Source organism: Pistacia vera, unplaced genomic scaffold (genome assembly GCF_008641045.1).
Source record: "Pistacia vera cultivar Batoury unplaced genomic scaffold, PisVer_v2 Contig941, whole genome shotgun sequence".
NCBI lineage: Eukaryota > Viridiplantae > Streptophyta > Magnoliopsida > Sapindales > Anacardiaceae > Pistacia > Pistacia vera.
The window spans coordinates 327,696-348,900 of NW_022196825.1; the positions used below are offsets into that span (position 1 = coordinate 327,696).

The window sequence follows — 21,205 nt, forward strand, 5'->3', positions numbered from 1 at the left end:
TTATAAGGTGTTTTTGTTATTTTTTAAACTAATAGGGGGGTAATTGATTTTTTACAGGGTACCCTGGAAAGGAATTGGAACCTGCATTTTAGGTTCCGGTTCCTTGAATTGAAGAACCTGCACTGTGCGGTTCCAGTTCCGGTTCCTTTTTTTGGGAACCTGCACTGTGCGGTTCCGGTTCCCTCGGAAAATGCAGGGTACCCGGAACTGCTCACCCCTAAATGGGGGTGCTAGCGTTATTTTCCAAAAATTGAGGGGAAAATCAGGGTGGCATTTATCTAACCCTTATATATATATTTGGATAATAAAGGTTATTCGGATTAGTTTACGCACACCTCAATTAATCTCACATGATCCTATAACTATCGCCAGATAAAAACTCCAGTGATTACCCATACTAATAACTAAAGAGGGACTCGAACTTAGAATCTCTTGAATAATATACCAAAGAGTCTTTATTAAACCAATCATAACCCGAGGGTTGGTTACTTAACACCTATTCTTATAAACTAAATAACAACAGTTACTATTATTTACATCTAAATATAAAAGTAAAATTAATATTACCACGGTTAAAGTAGGCCTTGTACTTTCTAGTTTGATTAGACTGCTGCCAAATTAGGCCCATTGGACCACAGCCTACGGTTTTGTTCCTGTCAAACACTAGTTTAATAACTGCTCTTAGCATTCAAATTCCCTACACAAAACCAAATTATATTATATAACTGGGAAGTAAAAATTAAAAATATATTAAGAAAATTAAAAATATGACGTGACAATTACCGTTTCATATTAAAAATTTTGTTCAAAATATTTATAAATACATATTTGAGTCATGTGATCGTATCGTGTTTAGATTGACCCGATTCTTCATATTCGTCGTTGCATTATTACTCTTAATTCAACTTATTAATTTTTAGACTACGAAAATCAGTTAGAGTATGAAAAATCGGTCAAAATGCAATAAAGGGGTAAGGCACCACCTATTTTAATCAAATCAAATTAATACCAAGATTTTAGTAGATTGAATAATGAAAAATTATTAATGTATTGAATGAATTGTACTATATCAACTAATATTGATAGAGCTGTCACGACCCCATTTAATTTGTTTAGTCAATGTATTGGTGTGAATTATTTTGTTTATTTGCTTATTTAATTTAATGAAATTAATTATACTATGAGGGTCAATAAATTTATGTTTCATATATACATTACCCTACCTAATTTTTTAACATGCAATTAAATATTAATTAAAATAAATAAAGTGTAAAAATAACCATCGGGCTTGTGGTTAGATGGCAAAACTTTAGCTATCTGGGTGGGTTACCTAAAGATCTTGTGTATGAGTCTCCGATTGGAGTCAGGGAAGGTTGATTCAATAGTTGCAGTTACGTTGTTCTTTCAAACTGTCTATTCCGAATTCCTACTCTGCCTCTTTCTCTTTGCACTCACCCTCGTCAAGGCTTAATTGCGAGGAAGATGAATATAAATAGTTAACCACAAGCTCTAGTCCATCTCTCATTCCCGACATTCCTTTCCTCTCAACTTAGACCTCCTCAAAAGAGGAAAGAGAGAAGATCCCCTCACAGGATGAGATGACATGACCTTCTTTGGATGGTTTTTCCCACTAACCACATTTGTGACTTGCTTGATTTATTAAATTTTTTTATTTTTTATTTTTCTTTTATTATATAGCTTAATCCATTGGGCTTGTAGGATGTTTAGTAGGTCTCGGGGATTAAACTCGGGTTATCAAAAAAAATATATAATAATTTTCCTTTTATTATATTGTATTTCCAAAAAGAAAAATAGATGATGTAATGAATAGTTGTATGAAATTGAATATATTTTAGAATTGATTAATAGAAAAAAGTAGGTGAAAAATAGTGATGCGAGATGAATTGAAAAGTACAGGAGGTTGATTTTGATTGGTTGTTTTTAACCAAACTATAAGAAGAATTTGATTTTGAAAATTAACTAATTAAAAAGTCATTAACAACTCTAATTACAAGACAAAAATCGATGTCATTTTACACCCTATTTTCATAATTAATTTTCTGACATGACTTAATCCTAACTCAACTCTATTTATCAACTTTTACAAGTTTAAAATTTAAAATTATTAAGTATTTAATAACTTAATTAATCTCATAATTAAGAGCAAATAAAATTATAAGTTTATTTTATGATATTAAAACAATTTTTAAAAACTAACATACAATAAAAATATGAATTATTTAATTCCCTGGTTTTTTTTAATTAAAATACATTTAATTGAATATTCGAATGAATTCTCTCAAAACATGTTATCGGCTTAGTATTTATCATTGTGGCTTATATGAAGGTTTTTTAACGACGTATCAGCTAAGAACTTATAATCTATCTTTAATGTTCAACTTTTTGATAACATGTAATATATATAAAATTAAACTCATAATCCGTTTTTATTATTCAACTCTTTGGTAATACGGAAGATCACAATTAAGAACTCGTAATTTATTATCATTGTTCAACTATTTGGTAACACGAAGGATTTAGCTGATAATAGAAGTAACCAAAGACCAGAACACATTGTAAGTATGCATTAATTCAATAGAAATATGTGTGATTTATATTAATTTGCTAATTATCCATAAGCTTTTATTACAAACAACAAGATAATACCAAGTAAACACAGAAGAATAAAACCACTCATTTAGCGAAGCAACACCACTCCATCTCTAAAAAAAAGCCACCACTACAAATTAACTCCTTGATATGGCAAAAAATCAACAATTTTTTTTTCGACCGGAGATGTTCAGGCTAGCTTATGTACATTTCAACTAATCCTTCGGGACCTAGAAACTATCGGTCGGATAAAAACCCCGTGGTTATCCCTATTAGTAACCGATGAGGGACTCAAATTCAAAATATTTTGAATAATATACCTAAGAGTTTTTATCGAATCACTTGATCACTCAGAGGTAGTTAAAATTAACAAAATTTATCCTACAAATTAGGAAAAAATTAAAATATCAGAAAATATGATTTTTAACATGAGCTTACCTTGTGATCTCAAATTTTTTTTTCGGTTAATATGGTTTTGGTTTTTTTGCTTTGACTATCCTGTACTTGTATTAATATTTCCATATTTGACCCAATTTTTATTCCCCTGTTTTATACTCCCTCTATTTTTTTAATAAATGAAATTTGGAGGGTTTAATTTTTTTTTCAAATTAAGTGTTGTTGTCTTGTATATGACATCTCCTCTCTCTCTCTCTCTCTTTCAAAAGCCATTTAACACAACTTTCTCATCATTGCATTTCCTACCACACTTTCAGGGAGGAGCGATAAGAGATACAGTATTCATTAAAAAGTGTGCAATTGTTTAAAACAACTTTTATTTCGAAAGGGAGGGAGTATTATATTATTTTGAACTTACTTCCTCTAAAGTTAATTTTTCTGTCCCTGAATTGTTTAATATTATTTGTTGAGTAACTTACAATAGCTTTGGATCTTCCATAACTGGTTGTCTCCCTGGTTCCATTCCCAGAGCACAATGTTGGTGCCGTCATGAACACCACCGGATTGTTTGTCTCCGTTCAGAGCATCAACATTCAGCCGAATGTTATTAACCATTCTCATTGCTCGGTACCCATCTCCGAAATCCTTGCTCATTGACCACAGTATAGATTCATCATAAGTATTTGGATTGTAAGGCACCAGCTGCACCTGCACAACATTGTAAATGAAGGTGAAATAATGGAGGAATCGATGACATGAGAACAGAGACTTCCGTAAAATTCTTACATGTTGCTTGTCTCCCTTGGCGTGCTTCATGGCGAGATTAGTAGCTTTATTAATGAGAGAAAAACATGGAAAGCCTTCTTCATCTTTCCTGTTTCTGCTGAACCTTTCAACTTTGTACCAATGCTATAAAAAAACACCAAACCAAAACCGCTACTAATCACATTTATGGATTCATGTAAAACATGCTTATTTAGATCCGGAGAATCGTACAGTTTTATGAAAACATGTGCTATGGTTGGAATCCATATTCAATCCATTTTTTCCTATTAAAGAATTAAGTAGGATAAAAATATGAGTAATTTTATGCCCACAACTCAATCTCACGACTTTCGACGTGGCAGCTTGTAATTGGTCAGCTCGTAAAATAGGTTTCACCTATTTGTACGGATCTCGTCTATCCATTTACAGTTAACCAATAACGTGCTGTCACGTTGAAATTGTGAGAAAAGGTCATGCACCTAACATTATTGTAAAAATATTACCTGCTCAACTTCTCTTGCGTCAGTTGGTGTAAGAACCAGTGTGTTATTATACTTAACGGCCAGAGAGAAATTAGGGTCAGCCTTGCAGAAGATCCTAACAGTGCCACTGCCACCGCCCTCGCCACCATCACCCCCGCCACCACCATAGCCGACACCTCCGTGGCTGTAACCAACTGCATTGGAGTGGTGCCCATGACCTGTTGCTGCCTAACTATCAGCTTGATAGGATCCTGCATGATGACTATGTGATATTGGCGCCCCTGAATATGTATCGTCTCCGTAGCAGTTGGACGGGGGCGGGGCACCGTAGTCACTACCATGCCCGTGAGGATTATTGTAGCCATCGCTGGGATCCATTGTTGTTGCTGTACGTTAAATTAATTCTTGAAAAATGTGTTTGAAATTTGTATGTTGTAAGATGTGTTTGATGATTGTTATTATTATATAGGGATGGCTGATGTTGGAAAATTTTACCAGTTCAAGATTATGGAGATAGAATTGGAGCAAGTAGTGGTTGCCTGTAGGAAGATCATCTGGTAACAAAATTCACCTGTGTGAAATTTACAAATGGCAAACATTGAGTTTATTCAGCTGCTAACTGACTATTTCCCTCTTAATCGAGTGTAAAATTGACCAAAAACATGAAACACAGACTATCAATGAGAAATATAGTGAAAAAGATTCTGATTTCCATTGATATGTTGCTCAGTATTAACTCCATTCTCTCACCTTATTCCCCCAATTCCAAACAATACATCACTCTCACAAATAAGGGCGTGCCATCTCATCTGCCACATCACACCCATATTGCCATGTCACCTCCCAAAAAATGTTTTTTTTTTTTTTTCTACCAACCTTAAATTTCAAATTTCACTTTCCCTAAATCAAATCCTAAATGAAATTCATTTTCCTAAAATACAAACCCTCAAAATTTTCCCCCCAATTTCCTTTCAGTTTTTAGAACCTAGCCACCACAATCTCCAATTTCAGCCGGCACCACAGCCGCACCCGGTCGCCACCGTTCACCATCCCAAACGGCCTTCACTTCAGCTGATCCTCTTCCACCACCACCACCAATATCAGCCGCGCCCTAACCGATCTCCACCCTAAACGGCCGTCACTTCAGCCGTTACTGTTCCACCACCAGTGTTACATGACCTCCGCACCACCACCACCAATGTCAGCCGCCACCACAGCCGCACCAGGAAAGGTTCTGCACATCTTTTGCGTTTTTTTTTTTTTTTTTGCAGTTATCTTTAGTTGTCAACTTTAACCGTTTTCTGTAGTAAAATTTTTTGAATGCTTGTTTGTGTTCTATAAATGTTAGGAGTTCTAGGGTAATTCTTGATTTAAATGTACACTCTAAAAATATTGTAATTTTAAGACTGATTTCTCATATTAATTTATGCATATATATAAAATATAATTTAGACAATTAAAATTCCAAGTAGAGTGCTTGCAAAACAATGAAACTTTCTTACTTAGAATCTTTACTTGAGTTAATAGTAGAACGCTAAACACAATGTCAAACACCATTGATAAATGTACACACAAATGATCAGTGGTCCATTAAATTATCCCATTACTGAATATCAGTTCAAACTGTGAAGTAAATCTGCTTCTTCAGTTTATGCAAAACCCCAGAAAGAAATAACTATATTTTTATTTTTTTGGGATTTTTTGAAGGTGTTGGTGAATGTGGGGGAGTCTTAGTTTGATACTTGAAGTAACATTCGTTTGGAACAAAAAAGAATGTCGGTCTATAAGACTCTAAACACAATAGAGAGAGGGATTTAGAAGAAAGAAAAAGATGGGGTTCCCAATATAAGAGAGAAGAGAAATTTATGTGTAAGTTTAAGGTTAAAGTGAAAGTGAAGCACGGGAAGTTGAGATTTTGTATTGGTAAGAGAGAAGTATAGAGACCAATTTGATTTGAACTTGGGGTTTGAGAAAGAAAGAAAGAGAAAGAGAGAAAGAAAATCCGAAGAAGAAAGAGGACAAAGAAAATATGCTATGATGATATCTTCATGATTTCTTCTACTTTGGAAGTGTTTGTGTTTATATTGGTGTAAGTGACGATATTGATACAGATACACGACTGATCTGTCTTTACCATTTCCATGGCTTATGATAAAATGTAAAGAGAGCAGACCACTCTTTTTTTTTTCTCTTCTCTTTTATCTTCTTCTTTGAGTCAATTCATAGGTTCACTTTTGAATTTTCTTTCGTAACTTAGATTTCTTTTTCATAAGAGCATCTTTAATGGTGCTCTTTATTTTAAAGAGCATATTTTATATAAATAAAGAGCATCTTCATTGATTTTTAAATATAAAGAACAAATTTTTTATTCAAATCCTATAGACTCTTTAAATTTTAGTAGAGAGAATATGTTTTTTCAAGAAAGAAATTTAATAGGAGAGATAAATCATAAATAAAATGCATAGAAACTTGCAATTTATTATTTAAAATTAGGATAGAGAGTGAAATTTGACTCTCTAAATGTAGAGAGCCAATCTTACTCTTTAATTTTTATTTAAAGATAAAGAGTCTGTTGGACTTTTGTTTCTATGGATAAACTTTTTATAATAAAGAGTTTAGGTCATATAAAAATTCCTTTGAAAATGCTCTAAGAATAGTAATTTTGAGGTTTAGAACTACTTTGGTCAAACATAAAAGGTAAAATTGTCGATCATTAATTGGTCATCGCTTCCAGTTCCTTCTTCATCTTTTTTTCCTTCCTATTTTAGTAACTTTATTATGATTAGTCTTTTTAGACTTTGTATGAAGGTTTCAGACAACTGTGACTGTTACATAGTTACCTTCCCTGGAATCTTCATGTTTGAATTTGACCAGCCTAAATTTTGATAGTACTTTGATTATAATGATATCCTGTTTGTATAATAAGCACACTGAACAGGAAAAAGAGAGAGACAGCACTTGTACTCATTCTCCAGTCATATTATTTATTGTATAATCACCTAAAAATTTAGCGTGAACCTTTTGGTATTTTTCGTTTGGTTTGTTATTCCAATTAAAAGAGGTACAAATTAGGAACTCAATTGAAAAAAAAAAAATTTGATGTTAAAAAAAAAAATAGAAAGATTCATACAAATTTAGCTTGGTGTGTGCTACGGCTTAGCATATTTTTTTGGCATTGGTATTGGCTTAAAGGCTCTCCTATTTTTAACCTATTACAATTAGAGTGTGTGATAATTTCTCACTTTTATTTGTTCTTCCTACATTTCTGACTTGCGTTATTCTTTGTTCTCTGTGTTTAAGTATAAAGAACTATAGAATTTTGTTTGGTCTATATGGATATATATTTGACTTAATGAAATTATTTTGTAAGAAAGCTGTGGAAGAAAATTACACTAGTGTTAGATTCTATTTTGTAATTTAGTTTCTTTAGTTGACTATGGTCTAGTGTTTATTCGCCATTTTCCATCATAGGTAGAAGTTTATTTAATTTTTGAGGGAACTATTTTTGTTTATGTTTCTGATTATAGGTTTTATTTTTTGAAATAGATATTTTTATTTTTTGAATAGATTTCTTAATTAACCGCACCACCACGACCAGTCACAACCGTTTTCCACCTCCATTGTCAACGGTGCCACAACCACTCCTAACCGCACCACCACCGTAAACAGCAGCCATTTGCTCTTTTTCTTCCACCACCACTCTCAAAGATGGAAGAGTGTAGTCTAAAAAAATCAGAGAACTGTTCTTCTCAATTCAATGTCATGGAGGTAATTTAGTCTCCATAATGTTTTTTTATTCATTAATATGATTTTAATTTTTTTATGATATTATTTCCACCCTTTTAAGTATTATTATATTCTAATTCTGGCTATTATAATATCAATAAATCAGGATAATCATTTTGAAGAAATTGAAGATACAAGAAGTGCAAAAGAGGAATGGGAGCCCAAGCCTGGAATGGTTTTTGATTCATTTGATAAGTTTTTCCAATACTACAAAAGCTATGGGAATAAAATGGGTTTTGAAGCTATTATAAGATCTTCAAGGAAAGGAGATGATGGAGAGTTGATATACGCAAACCTGACTTGTTCTTGTGGTGGGAAGTGGAATGGTAACTCTAGAAATGCCTTTAAAACGCAATCGTTGACAAAAACTTATTGTAAGGCTCGCAGTACTGCATCTCGACGTCCTGATGGAAAATGGCAAATAGTGTCAATTATCTTTGATCATAATCATGAACTTAGTAGTCTTGGCAAAACTAGATATTTCAAGAGCAATCGAACAATACAACCGAATTTGAAAAGGAAGCTTGAAGTGAATGATAGGATTGAGATTAGACCAAATAAAAATTTCAATTCCTTGGTAGTTGAAGCGAGTTGTCCTGAGAATTTGACTTTCCGACAAAAAGATTGTATTAACTACATTAAAAAAGTTGGAAGGATACGACTTGGTGTTGGGGATGCTTATGCAATACAAAAATATTTTTTGAAAATGCAAAATGATAATTCAAATTTCTTCTATATTATGGATTTTGATGAAGAAGGTCGATTAAAAAATGTTATGTGGGTGGATGCAAGAAGTAGGGCCGCATTTAAAGAATTTGGTGACGTTGTAACTTTTGATACTACATATTTGACCAACAAGTATGATATTCCGTTTGCTACGTTTGTTGGTGTTGACCATCATGGCCATTCAACATTGTTAGGTTGTGGGTTAATCTCCAACGAGGACACACAGACATTTGTATGGCTTTTTCAATCTTGGCTTGCATGTATGTCAAATTGTGCTCCAAAGGCAATTATCACTGATCAAGATAAAGCAATACGAAATGCAATAGAGATCGTGTTTCCCGGTACACGACATAGATGGTGTTTGTGGCATATAATGAAGAAATTGTCGGAAAAGTTACAAAGTTATCACGAATATGAACATATTAAGTTTTCTTTGCAAAATGTCGTGTATGATTCATTGACACACGAGGAGTTTGAAGAACGTTGGAATAGGTTCATTGATAAGCACAACCTTCACGACAATGACTGGTTACTTGGATTGTATACTGAAAGACAACGTTGGGTGCCGGCATTTGTAAAAGATACTTTCTGGGCAGGTATGTCTACTATTCAACGTAATGAAAGTATACATGCATTCTTTAATGGATATGTAAATTCAAAAACCACTTTAAAACAGTTTGTGGAACAATATGAGAATGCATTGCGTGATAAAGTGGAAAAAGAAAAGGAGGCTGATTTTAAATCTTTCAAATCAAGAATCCCTTGCATAAGCATTTATCCTATAGAGAAACAATTTCAAAATGCATACACTATTGTAAAATTCAAAGAGTTTCAACAAGAGCTTGCTTCCAAGCTTTATTGTGAAATATCTTCTTTCAAAGAGATTGATTCTTATATGGAATTTATAGTAAAGGAAGATGTTATTGTTGGAGAGACGTGTTGTCGTGTTCCTTTTGTGGTTTGCTTTGATGAAACTAGTTGTGATGTTCGTTGCAATTGTCGATTGTTTGAGTTTAAAGGAATTTTATGTCGACATGCAATTGCGGTGTTGATTCATAAGGAAATTTATCATGTACCAGAAAAGTACATTTTAAGGCGGTGGAGGAAAAATATATACAGATGCCACACCAAAGTTAGGATAAGTTATAATAGTTGGAGCACGAATCTTGAAGGAAAACGATTTGATCAGTTGTTTAATTCATTCTCTATGGTAGCAGATTTGGCATCAAGCAATGACGATGATTGTAATATGGTGATGCAAATGATCAGTGACATGAAAAACAAATTGATGTTGAATGAAAATGCTGGTGGGATTGATAGAAGTCTAAGCATGTCAACTAATAGTAGAACGAATTGTGAAAGTGTTCAATATACTTTCAAAGAGGGGAGCAATAATTGTGATTAGACCAAACACACAAATCGTGAAAGTGTTCAATATACTGCAGCCTTAACAGATTTCGGGAGTTTTTTGCAGTCTGGGCAGTGTGTTTGGGCAGTTTGTGCAGCTTATGTAGCTGGTATATTTTGTGCAGTCTGTGTAGCTTATGTAGTTTGGGCAGTCTGTGTAGCTTATATAGTTTGGGCAGTCTGTGTTGTATGTACAGTGTTTGCAGTTAAGCTAGGGCTCAATGGAGAAACAGCAGCAGATTTATGGTTGTGTGCAGTCTGGACAGTTTGTACAATGTTCTGTTTCTTAGAATTTTTGTGCAGTTTGTGTAATCTTTTGTGTTGTGCTTCCTGGAGTTCCTGAGAGCTGCATTGTTAGCTTCTCCCAGGAGATGTTTGCTGATTGTGGTGGATAGTGTAGCTTGGGCCTGCTGGATTGTGCTTGTTCTCGGAAATTGTTGCAACCCAGGTTTTTTGTCCAGGTCTGTTGGAGGTGCTGCGGCAGTTTTATGCTTTCTGCAGTGTGTGGAAGGTTGCTGCAGTTTGTATAGGCTGTCAAGTGTGTGTGTTTGCTGCTGTCCCCAGGAGTTTTATGCAGTTTGTGCAGCTTTTGGTTGTTGGTTATAGGATGTGTGGCTAGTAATGCAGGATTTTGCTGCAATTGTGCTGATGCCGATAGAGTGCTATAGCTTGGTTGAAGACGCAGCAGTTTTTGCAGTTTTTTTTTGCTGCCTCCAGGAGAGCTTGCAGCTGTTGTAGCCTGTGCAGTGTGTGCTTCCTTGATGCCTATGGGAGTGTTTGGCGATTGTGTGGCCTGTTAGTGTTGCTGCTGCAGTTTGGCCTGTTGGTGATGCTGCTGCAATTGTTCTCTACCTTTGGCAGTGTGTGCAGTCTTCGGGTTGTTTTTGCAGCTTGTGCAGTCCATGCTGTTTGTCTGTTTCTATGTTGTGTCTGGGATTTCCAGGGAGCTTGTACAGTGTTGACCATTAACTAAGCCTCAAATATGCGTTGTCTAAACTTGACTTTTGAATCTGTCTATTTGAACTTTCATTTTATTTATTTATTATGAGAAGAAACAGAGAATCAGTTGCTTTGATTTTGTTGTTTATGAAGTTGCCATTTCTAATACCTTTGATGTTACTGCAGAGGCCATTCATTTGTTCAGTAGATGATTGCCATGCCAGCTATAGAAGAAAATATCACTTGACTCTTCACCTGCTTCAACACTGAGGGATTGACTCACTCAGAGTTAGTAAAATTAACAAATTTATCCTACAAATTAGGAAAAAATTAAAATATCAGAAAATATGATTTTAACATGAGCTTACCTTGTGATCTCAATTTTTTTTTCGGTTAATATGTTTTGGTTTTTTTGCTTTGACTATCCTGTACTTGTATTAATTTTCCATATTTGACCCAATTTTTATTCCCCTGTTTTATACTCCCTCTATTTTTTTATAAATGAAATTTGGAGGGTTTAATTTTTTTTTCAAATTAAGTGTTGTTGTCTTGTATATGACATCTCCTCTCTCTCTCTCTCTTTCAAAAGCCATTTAACACAACTTTCTCATCATTGCATTTCCTACCACACTTTCAGGGAGGAGCGATAAGAAGTCAGTATTCATTAAAAAGTGTGCAATTGTTTAAAAACAACTTTTTTCGAAAGGGAGGAGTTTATATTATTTTGAACTAACTTCCTCTAAAGTTATTTTTCTGTCCCTGAATTGTTTAATATTATTTGTTGAGTAACTTACAATAGCTTTGGATCTCCATAACTGGTTGTCTCCCTGGTTCCATTCCCGAGCACAATGTTGGTGCCGTCATGAACACCACCGGATTGTTTGTCTCCGTTCAGAGCATCAACATTCAGCCGAATGTTATTAACCATTCTCATTGCTCGGTACCCATCTCCGAAATCCTTCTCATTGACCACAGTATAGATTCATATAAGTATTTGGATTGTAAGGCACCAGCTGCACCTGCACAACTTGTAAATGAAGGTGAAATAATGGAGGAATCGATGACATGAAACAGAGACTTCCGTAAATTCTTACATGTTGCTTGTCTCCTTGGCGTGCTTCATGGCGAGATTAGTAGCTTATTAATGAGAGAAAAACATGGAAAGCCTTCTTCATCTTTCCTGTTTCTGCTGAACCTTTCAACTTTGTACCAATGCTATAAAAAACACCAAACCAAACCGCTACTAATCACATTTATGGATTCATGTAAAACATGCTTATTTAGATCCGGAGAATCGTACAGTTTTATGAAACATGTGCTATGGTTGGAATCCATATTCAATCCATTTTTTCCTATTAAAGAATTAAGTAGGATAAAAATATGAGTAATTTTATGCCCACAACTCCCACGACTTTCGACGTGGCACTTGTAATTGTCAGCTCGTAAATAGGTTTCACCTATTTGTACGGATCTCGTCTATCATTTACGTTAACCAATAACGTGCTGTCACGTTGAATTGTGAGAAAAGTCTAGCACCTAACATTATTGTAAAATATTACCTGCAACTTCTCTTGCGTCAGTTGTGTAAGAACCAGTGGTGTTATTATCTTAACGGCCAGAGAGAAATTAGGTCAGCCTTGCAGAAGACCTAACAGTGCCACTGCCACCGCCCTCGCCCACCATCACCCCCGCCACCACCATAGCCGACCCTCCGTGGCTGTAACCAACTGCATTGGAGTGGTGCCCATGACCTGTTGCTGCCTAACTATCAGCTTGATAGGATCCTGCATGATGACTATGTGATATGGCGCCCCTGAATATGTATCGTCTCCAGTAGTTGGACGGGGGCGGGGCACCGTAGTCACTACCATGCCGTGAGGATTATGTAGCCATCGCTGGGATCCATTGTTGTTGCTGTACGTTAAATTAATTCTTGAAAAATGTGTTTGAAATTTGTATGTTGTAAGATGTGTTTGATGATTGTTATTATATATAGGGATGGCTGATGTTGGAAAATTTTACCAGTTCAAGATTATGGAGATAGTTGGAGCAAGTAGTGGTTGCCTGTAGGAAGATCTTGGTAACAAAATTCACCTTGTGAAATTTACAAATGGCAAACATTGAGTTTATCAGCTGCTAACTGACTATTTCCTCTTAATCGAGTGTAAAATTGACCAAAACATGAAACACAGACTATCAATGAGAAATATAGTGAAAAAGATTCTGATTTCCATTGATATTTCTCAGTATTAACTCCATTCTCTCACCTATTCCCCCAATTCCAAACAATACATCACTCTCACAATAAGGCGTGCCATCTCTGCCACATCAACCCATATTGCCATGTCACCTCCCAAAAAATGTTTTTTTTTTTTTTTCTACACAACCTTAAATTTCAAATTTCACTTTCCCTAAATCAAATCCTAAATGAAATTCATTTTCCTAAAATACAAACCCTCAAATTTTCCCCCCATTTCCTTTCAGTTTTTGAACCTAGCCACCACAATCTCCAATTTCAGCCGCACCACAGCCGCACCCGTCGCCACCGTCACCATCCCAAACGGCCTTCACTTCAGCTGATCTCTCCCACCACCACCCCAATATCAGCCGCGCCCTAACCGATCTCCACCCTAAACGGCCGTCACTTCAGCCGTTACTGTTCCACCACCAGTGTTACATGACCTCCGCACCACCACCAACACCATGTCAGCCCCACCACAGCCGCCACCAGGAAAGGTTCTGCACATCTTTTGCGTTTTTTTTTTTTTTTTTTGCAGTTATCTTATTGTCAACTTAACCGTTTTCTGTAGTAAAATTTTTTGAATGCTTGTTTGTGTTCTTAAATGTAGGAGTTCTAGGGAATTCTTGATTTAAATGTACACTCTAAAATATTGTAATTTAAGACTGATTTCTCATATTAATTTATGCATATATATAAATATAATTTAGACAATTAAAATTCCAAGTAGAGTGCTTGCAAAACAATGAACTTTCTACTTAGAATCTTTACTTGAGTTAATAGTAGAACGCTAAACACAATGTCAAACACCATTGATAAATGTACACACAATGATCAGTGGTCCTTAAATTATCCCATTACTGAATATCAGTTCAAACTGTGAGTAAATCTGCTTCTTCAGTTTATGCAAACCACCCAGAAAGAAATAACTATTTTTTATTTTTTGGGATTTTTTGAAGGTGTTGGTGAATGTGGGGATCTTAGTTTGATACTTGAAGTAACATTCGTTTGGAACAAAAAAGAATGTCGGTCTATAAGACTCTAAACACAATAGAGAGAGGATTTAGAAGAAAGAAAAAGATGGGTTCCCAATATAAGAGAGAAGAGAATTTATGTGTAAGTTTAAGGTAAGTGAAAGTGGCACGGGAAGTTGAGATTTTGTATTGGTAAGAGAAGTATAGAACCAATTTATTTGAACTTGGGGTTGAGAAAGAAGAAAGAGAAAGAAGAAAGAAAATCCGAAAAGAAAGAGACAAAGAAAATATGCTATGATATCTTCATGATTTCTTCTACTTTGGAAGTGTTTGTGTTTATATTGGTGTAAGTGACGATATTGATACAGATACACGACTGATCTGTCTTACCATTTCCATGGCTTATGATAATGAAAGAGAGCAGACCACCTTTTTTTTTTCTCTTCTCTTTTATCTTCTTCTTTGAGTCAATTCATAGGTTCACTTTTAATTTTCTTTCGTAACTTAGATTTCTTTTTCATAAGACATCTTATGGTGCTCTTATTTTAAAGAGCATATTTTATATAAATAAGAGCATCTTCATTGATTTTTAAATATAAGAACAAATTTTTTATTCAAATCACTATAGACTCTTTAAATTTAGTAGAGAGAATATGTTTTTTCAAGAAAGAAATTTAGTAGGAGATAAATCATAAATAAATGCATAGAAACTTGCAATTTATTATTTAAAATTAGGATAGAGAGTGAAATTTGACTCTCTAAATGTAGAGAGCCAATCTTACTCTTTAATTTTTATTTAAAGATAAAGAGTCTGTTGGACTTTTGTTTCTATGGATAAACTTTTTATAATAAAGAGTTTAGGTCATATAAAAATTCCTTTAAATGCTCTAAGAATAGTAATTTTGAGGTTTAGAACTACTTGGTCAACATAAAGGTAAAATTGTCGATCATTAATTGTCATCGCTTCCAGTTCCTTCTTCATCTTTTTTTTCCTTCCTATTTTAGTAACTTTATTATGATTAGTCTTTTTAGACTTTGTATGAAGGTTTCAGACAACTGTGACTGTTACATAGTTACCTCCCTGGAATCTTCATGTTTGAATTTGACCAGCCTAAATTTGATAGTACTTTGATATAATGATATCCTGTTGTATAATAAGCACACTGAACAGGAAAAAAAGAGACAGCACTTGTACTCATTCTCCAGTCATATTATTATTGTATAATCACCTAAAAATTTAGCGTGAACCTTGGTATTTTTCGTTTGGTTTGTATTCCAATAAAGAGTACAAATTAGGAACTCAATTGAAAAAAAAAATTGATGTTCAAAAAAAAAAAAAAAAAAAAAAAAATAGAAAGATTCATACAAATTTAGCTTGGTGTGTGCTACGGCTTAGCATATTTTTTGGCATTGGTATTGGCTTAAAGGCTCTCCTATTTTTAACCTATTCAATTAGAGTGTGTGATAATTTCTCACTTTTATTGTCTTCCTACATTTCTGCTTGCGTTATTCTTGTTCTCTGTGTTTAAGTATAAAGAACTATAGAATTTTGTTTGGTCTATAGGATATATTTGACTTAATGAAATTATTTTGTAAGAAGCTGTGGAAGAAAATTACACTATGGTTAGATTCTATTTTTAATTTAGTTTCTTTAGTTGCTATGGTCTAGTGTTTATTCGCCATTTTCCATCATAGGTAGAAGATTATTTAATTTTTGAGGGAACTATTTTTGTTTTGTTTCTGATTATAGGTTTTTTTTTGAAATAGATATTTTTATTTTTTGAATATTTTCTAATTAACCGCACCACCACACCGTCACAACCTTTCCCCTCTTGTCAACGTGCCACACCACCTCCTAACCGCACCACCACCGTAAACAGCAGCCATTTGCTCTTTTTCTTCCACCACCACTCTCAAAGATGGAAGAGTGTAGTCTAAAAAAATCAGAGAACTGTTCTTCTCAATTCAATGTCATGGGGTAATTTAGTCTCCATAATGTTTTTTTTCTTCATTAATATATTTTAATTTTTTTATGATATTATTTCCACCCTTTTAAGTATTATTATATTCTAATTCTGGCTATTATAATCTCAATAAATCAGGTAATCATTTTGAAGAAATTGAAGATACAAGAAGTGCAAAAGAGGAATGGGAGCCCGCCTGGAATGGTTTTTGATTCATTTGATAAGTTTTTCCAATACTACAAAAGCTATGGGAATAAAATGGTTTTGAAGCTATTATAAGATCTTCAAGGAAAGGAATGATGGAGAGTTGATATACGCAAACCTGACTTGTTCTTGTGGTGAAGTGGAATGGTAACTCTAGAAATGCCTTTAAAACGCATCGTTGACAAAAACTTATTGTAAGGCCGCAGTACTGCATCTCGACGTCCTGATGGAAAATGGCAAATAGTGTCAATTATCTTTGATCATAATCTGAACTTAGTAGTCTTGGCAAAAAATATTTCAAGAGCAATCGAACAATACAACCGAATTTGAAAAGGAAGCTTGAAGTGAATGATAGGATTGAGATTAGACCAAATAAAAATTTCAATTCCTTGGTAGTTGACGGTTGTCTGAGATTTGACTTTCCGCAAAAAGATTGTATTAACACATTAAAAAGTTGGAAGGATACGACTTGGTGTTGGGGATGCTTATGCATACAAAAAATTTTTTGAAAATGCAAAATGATAATTCAAATTTCTTCTATATTATGGATTTTGATGAAGAAGGTCGATTAAAAAATGTTATGTGGGTGGATGCAAGAAGTAGGGCCGCATTTAAAAGATTTGGTGACTTGTAACTTTTGACACATATTTGACCAACAAGTATGATATTCGTGTTACTATTATTTACATCTAAATATAAAAGTAAAATTAATATTACCACGGTTAAAGTAGGCCCTGTACTTTCTAGATTGATTAGACTGCTGCCAAATTAGGCCCATTGGACCACAGCCTACGGTTTTGTTCCTGTCAAAACACTAGTTTAACAACTGCTCTTAGCATTCAAATTCCCTACACAAAACCAAATTATATTTTATAACTGGGAAGTAAAAATTAAAAATATATTAAGAAAATTAAAAATATGACGTGACAATTACCGTTTCATATTAAAAAATTTGTTCAAAATATTTATAAATACATATTTGAGTCATGTGATCGTATCGTGTTTAGATTGACCCGATTCTTCATATTCGTCGTTGCATTATTACTCTTAATTCAACTTATTAATTTTTAGACTACGAAAATCAGTTAGAGTATGAAAAATCGGTCAAAATGCAATAAAGGGGTAAGGCACCACCTATTTTAATCAAATCAAATTAATACCAAGATTTTAGTACATTGAATAATGAAAAATTATTAATGTATTGAATGAATTGTACTATATCAACTAATATTGATAGAGCTGTCACGACCCCATTTAATTTGTTTAGTCAATGTATTGGTGTGAATTATTTTGTTTATTTGCTTATTTAATTTAATGAAATTAATTATACTATGAGGGTCAATAAATTTATGTTTCATATATACATTACCCTACCTAAATTTTTAACATGCAATTAAATATTAATTAAAATAAATAAAGTGTAAAAATAACCATCGGGCTTGTGGTTAGATGGCAAAACTTTAGCTATCTGGGTGGGTTACCTAAAGATCTTGTGTATGAGTCTCCGATTGGAGTCAGGGAAGGTTGATTCAATAGTTGCAGTTACGTTGTTCTTTCAAACTGTCTATTCCGAATTCCTACTCTGCCTCTTTCTCTTTGCACTCACCCCCGTCAAGGCTTAATTGTGAGGAAGATGAATATAAATAGTTAACCACAAGCTCTAGTCCCAGTGCCCCATCTCTCATTCCCGACATTCCTTTCCTCTCAACTTAGACCTCCTCCAAAGAGGAAAGAGAGAAGATCCCCTCACAGGATGGGATGGCATGATCTTCTTTGGATGGTTTTTCTCATTAACCACATTTGTGACTTACTTGATTTATTATTATTTTTTTAATTTTTCTTTTATTATATAGTCTGATTCATTGGGCTTGTAGGATGTTTAATAGGTCTCGGGGATTAAACCTAGGTTATCAAAAAAAAAAAAAAAAAAATTTCCTTTTATTATATTGTATTTCCAAAAAGAAAAATAGATGATGTAATGAATAGTTGTATGAAATTGAATATATTTTAGAATTGATTAATAGAAAAAAGTAGGTGAAAAATAGTGATGCCAGATGAATTGAAAAGTACAGGAGGTTGATTTTGATTGGTTGTTTTTAACCAAACTATAAGAAGAATTTGATTTTGAAAATTAACTAATTAAAAAGTCATTAACAACTCTAATTACAAGACAAAAATCGATGTCATTTTACACCCTATTTTCATAATTAATTTTCTGACATGACTTAATCCTAACTCAACTCTATTTATCAACTTTTACAAGTTTAAAATTTAAAATTATTAAGTATTTAATAACTTAATTAATCTCATAATTAAGAGCAAATAAAATTATAAGTTTATTTTATGATATTAAAACAATTTTTAAAAACTAACATACAATAAAAATATGAATTATTTAATTCCCTGGTTTTTTTTAATTAAAATACATTTAATTGAATATTCGAATGAATTCTCTCAAAACATGTTATCGGCTTAGTATTTATCATTGTGGCTTATATGAAGGTTTTTTAACGACGTATCAGCTAAGAACTTATAATCTATCTTTAATGTTCAACTTTTTGATAACATGTAATATATATAAAATTAAACTCATAATCCGTTTTTATTATTCAACTCTTTGGTAATACGGAAGATCACAATTAAGAACTCGTAATTTATTATCATTGTTCAACTATTTGGTAACACGAAGGATTTAGCTGATAATAGAAGTAACCAAAGACCAGAACACATTGTAAGTATGCAGTAATTCAATAGAAATATGTGTGATTTATATTAATTTGCTAATTATCCATAAGCTTTTATTACAAACAACAACATAATACCAAGTAAACACAGAAGAATAAAACCACTCATTTAAAGAAGCAACACCACTCCATCTCTAAAAAAAAGCCACCACTACAGATTAACTCCTTGATATGGCAAAAAATCAATAATTTTTTTTTTAGCCGGAGATGTTCATGCCAGCTTACATGCATCTCAACTAATCATTCGGGACTTAGAAACTATCGGTCGGGTAAAAATCTCAGTGGCTACCCCTATTAGTAATCGATGAGGGACTTGAATTCAGAATCTTTTGAGTAATATACCTAAGAGTTTCTATCGAATCACTCGATCACTTAGAGATAGTTAAAATCAACAAAATTTATCCTGCAGATTAGGAAGAAATTAAAATATCAGACTCAAATTTTTTTTCCATGTGGTTTGTTTTTTTGCTTTGACTATCCTGTACTTGTATTAATATTTCTAAATTTGACCCAAATTTTTTTTTTCCCCTGTTTTATATTATATTATATTATTTTGAACTTACTTCCTCTAAAGTTAATTTTTCTGTCCCTGAATTGTTTAATATTATTTGTTGAGTAACTTACAATAGCTTTGGATCTTCCATAACTGGTTGTCTCCCTGGTTCCATTCCCAGAGCACAATGTTGGTGCCGTCATGAACACCACCGGATTGTTTGTCTCCGTTCAGAGCATCAACATTCAGCCGAATGTTATTAACCATTCTCATTGCTCGGTACCCATCTCCGAAATCCTTGCTCATTGACCACAGTATAGATTCATCATAAGTATTTGGATTATAAGGCACCAGCTGCACCTGCACAACATTGTAAATGAAGGTGAAATAATGGAGGAATCGATGATATGAGAACAGAGACTTCCGTAAAATTCTTACATGTTGCTTGTCTCCCTTGGCGTGCTTCATGGCGAGATTAGTAGCTTTATTAATGAGAGAAAAGCATGGAAAGCCTTCTTCATCTTTCCTGTTTCTGCTGAACCTTTCGTCTTTGTACCAACGCTATCAAAAACCACCAAACCAAAACCGCTACTCTAATCACATTTATGGATTCATGTAAAACATGCTTATTTAGATAAGGATGGATAATGGTATAGTTTTATGAAATCATGTGCTATGGTTGGAATCCATAATCAACCCAATTTTTCCTTTGAAACAATTAAGTAGGAAAAAAATATGAGTAATTTTAGGCTCACAACCCAATCTCACGACTCTCGACGTGACAACTCATAAGTGGTCAGCTCATAAAATAGGTCCTACCTGCTTGTATGAGTCTCGCTTGTCTATTTATGAGCTAATCAATGACATACTGTCACGTCGAGATTACGAGAGAAAATCGTGAACCTAACATTATTGTAAAATTATTACCTGCTCAACTTCTCTTGCGTCAGTTGGTGTAAGAACCAGTGTGTTATTATACTTAACGGCCAGAGAGAAATTAGGGTCAGCCTTGCAGAAGATCCTAACAGTGCCACTGCCACTGCCACCACCATAGCCACCATCACCCCCGCCTCCACCATAGCCGCCACCTTCCCTGCCCCCACCATAGCCGACGCCTCCGTGGCTGTAACCAACTGCATTCGAGTGGTGCCCATGACCTGTTGCTGCATAAGCATCAGCTTGATAGGATCCTGCATGATGAGTATGTGATGTTGGCGCCCCTGAATATGTATCGTCTCCGGAGTAGTTGGACGGGGGCGGGGCTCCGTAGTCACTACCATGCCGATTATTGTAGCCATGGCTGGGATCCATTGTTGTTGCTGTACGTTAAATTAATTCTTGAAAAATGTGTTTGAAATTTGTATGTTGTAAGAAGTGTTTGATGATTGTTATTATCATATAGGGATGGCTGATGTTGGAAAATTTTACCAGTTCAAGATTATGGAGATAGAATTGGAGCAAGTAGTGGTTGCCTGT

At 34.1% G+C, this 21,205-nt stretch overlaps 3 protein-coding genes across 4 annotated transcripts; 1 reads left to right on the forward strand and 2 right to left on the reverse strand.

Moving 5' to 3' along the window:
- Nucleotides 1–3,465: 3,465 nt before the first annotated feature.
- Nucleotides 3,466–5,495, reverse strand: LOC116120708 (ricin B-like lectin R40C1). The gene is made up of 4 exons (XM_031406676.1): nucleotides 5,433–5,495; nucleotides 4,275–4,481; nucleotides 3,793–3,915; nucleotides 3,466–3,714 (listed from the first exon to the last, which is right to left on the reverse strand). Exons 1-4 carry the CDS (start codon nucleotides 5,493–5,495, stop codon nucleotides 3,466–3,468), a joined length of 642 nt encoding a protein of 213 aa, XP_031262536.1.
- LOC116120693 (protein FAR1-RELATED SEQUENCE 5-like) lies at nucleotides 5,181–11,385 on the forward strand. Of its 2 annotated transcripts, XM_031406660.1 has the most exons (4): nucleotides 5,181–5,484; nucleotides 7,800–8,021; nucleotides 8,146–9,361; nucleotides 11,298–11,385. In XM_031406660.1, the coding sequence occupies exons 2-4, from the start codon at nucleotides 7,962–7,964 to the stop codon at nucleotides 11,321–11,323; spliced, it is 1,302 nt and encodes a 433-aa protein (XP_031262520.1). In that variant the 5' UTR covers nucleotides 5,181–5,484; nucleotides 7,800–7,961; the 3' UTR covers nucleotides 11,324–11,385. The 2 variants fall into 2 exon arrangements, with proteins under 2 accessions (XP_031262520.1, XP_031262519.1); XM_031406659.1 differs by lacking the exon at nucleotides 11,298–11,385 and having other exon boundaries at nucleotides 8,146–11,167.
- An 8,455-nt stretch (nucleotides 11,386–19,840) lies between these two features.
- On the reverse strand, nucleotides 19,841–21,040 carry LOC116120709 (ricin B-like lectin R40G3). Its single transcript, XM_031406677.1, has 3 exons — nucleotides 20,657–21,040; nucleotides 20,168–20,290; nucleotides 19,841–20,089 (listed from the first exon to the last, which is right to left on the reverse strand). Exons 1-3 carry the CDS (start codon nucleotides 21,038–21,040, stop codon nucleotides 19,841–19,843), a joined length of 756 nt encoding a protein of 251 aa, XP_031262537.1.
- Nucleotides 21,041–21,205: the final 165 nt, after the last annotated feature.

What these genes read in the sequence shown, in the direction of transcription:
- LOC116120708 (XM_031406676.1), bottom strand. Translation starts at nt 5,495, where the DNA reads ATGTGCAGAACCTTTCCTGGTGCGGCTGTGGTGGCGGCTGACATTGGT. An exon ending in ACGCAAGAGAAGTTGAGCAG is followed by an intron (nt 3,916 to 4,274) that starts GTAATATTTTTA and finishes GTTTTTTTATAG; the next exon opens with CATTGGTACAAAGTTGAAAG. An exon ending in CCAAGGGAGACAAGCAACAT is followed by an intron (nt 3,715 to 3,792) that starts GTAAGAATTTTA and finishes AATGTTGTGCAG; the next exon opens with GTGCAGCTGGTGCCTTACAA.
- LOC116120693 (XM_031406659.1), top strand. Translation starts at nt 7,962, where the DNA reads ATGGAAGAGTGTAGTCTAAAAAAATCAGAGAACTGTTCTTCTCAATTC. An exon ending in CTCAATTCAATGTCATGGAG is followed by an intron (nt 8,022 to 8,145) that starts GTAATTTAGTCT and finishes TCAATAAATCAG; the next exon opens with GATAATCATTTTGAAGAAAT.
- LOC116120709 (XM_031406677.1), bottom strand. Translation starts at nt 21,040, where the DNA reads ATGGATCCCAGCCATGGCTACAATAATCGGCATGGTAGTGACTACGGA. An exon ending in ACGCAAGAGAAGTTGAGCAG is followed by an intron (nt 20,291 to 20,656) that starts GTAATAATTTTA and finishes GGTTTTTGATAG; the next exon opens with CGTTGGTACAAAGACGAAAG. An exon ending in CCAAGGGAGACAAGCAACAT is followed by an intron (nt 20,090 to 20,167) that starts GTAAGAATTTTA and finishes AATGTTGTGCAG; the next exon opens with GTGCAGCTGGTGCCTTATAA.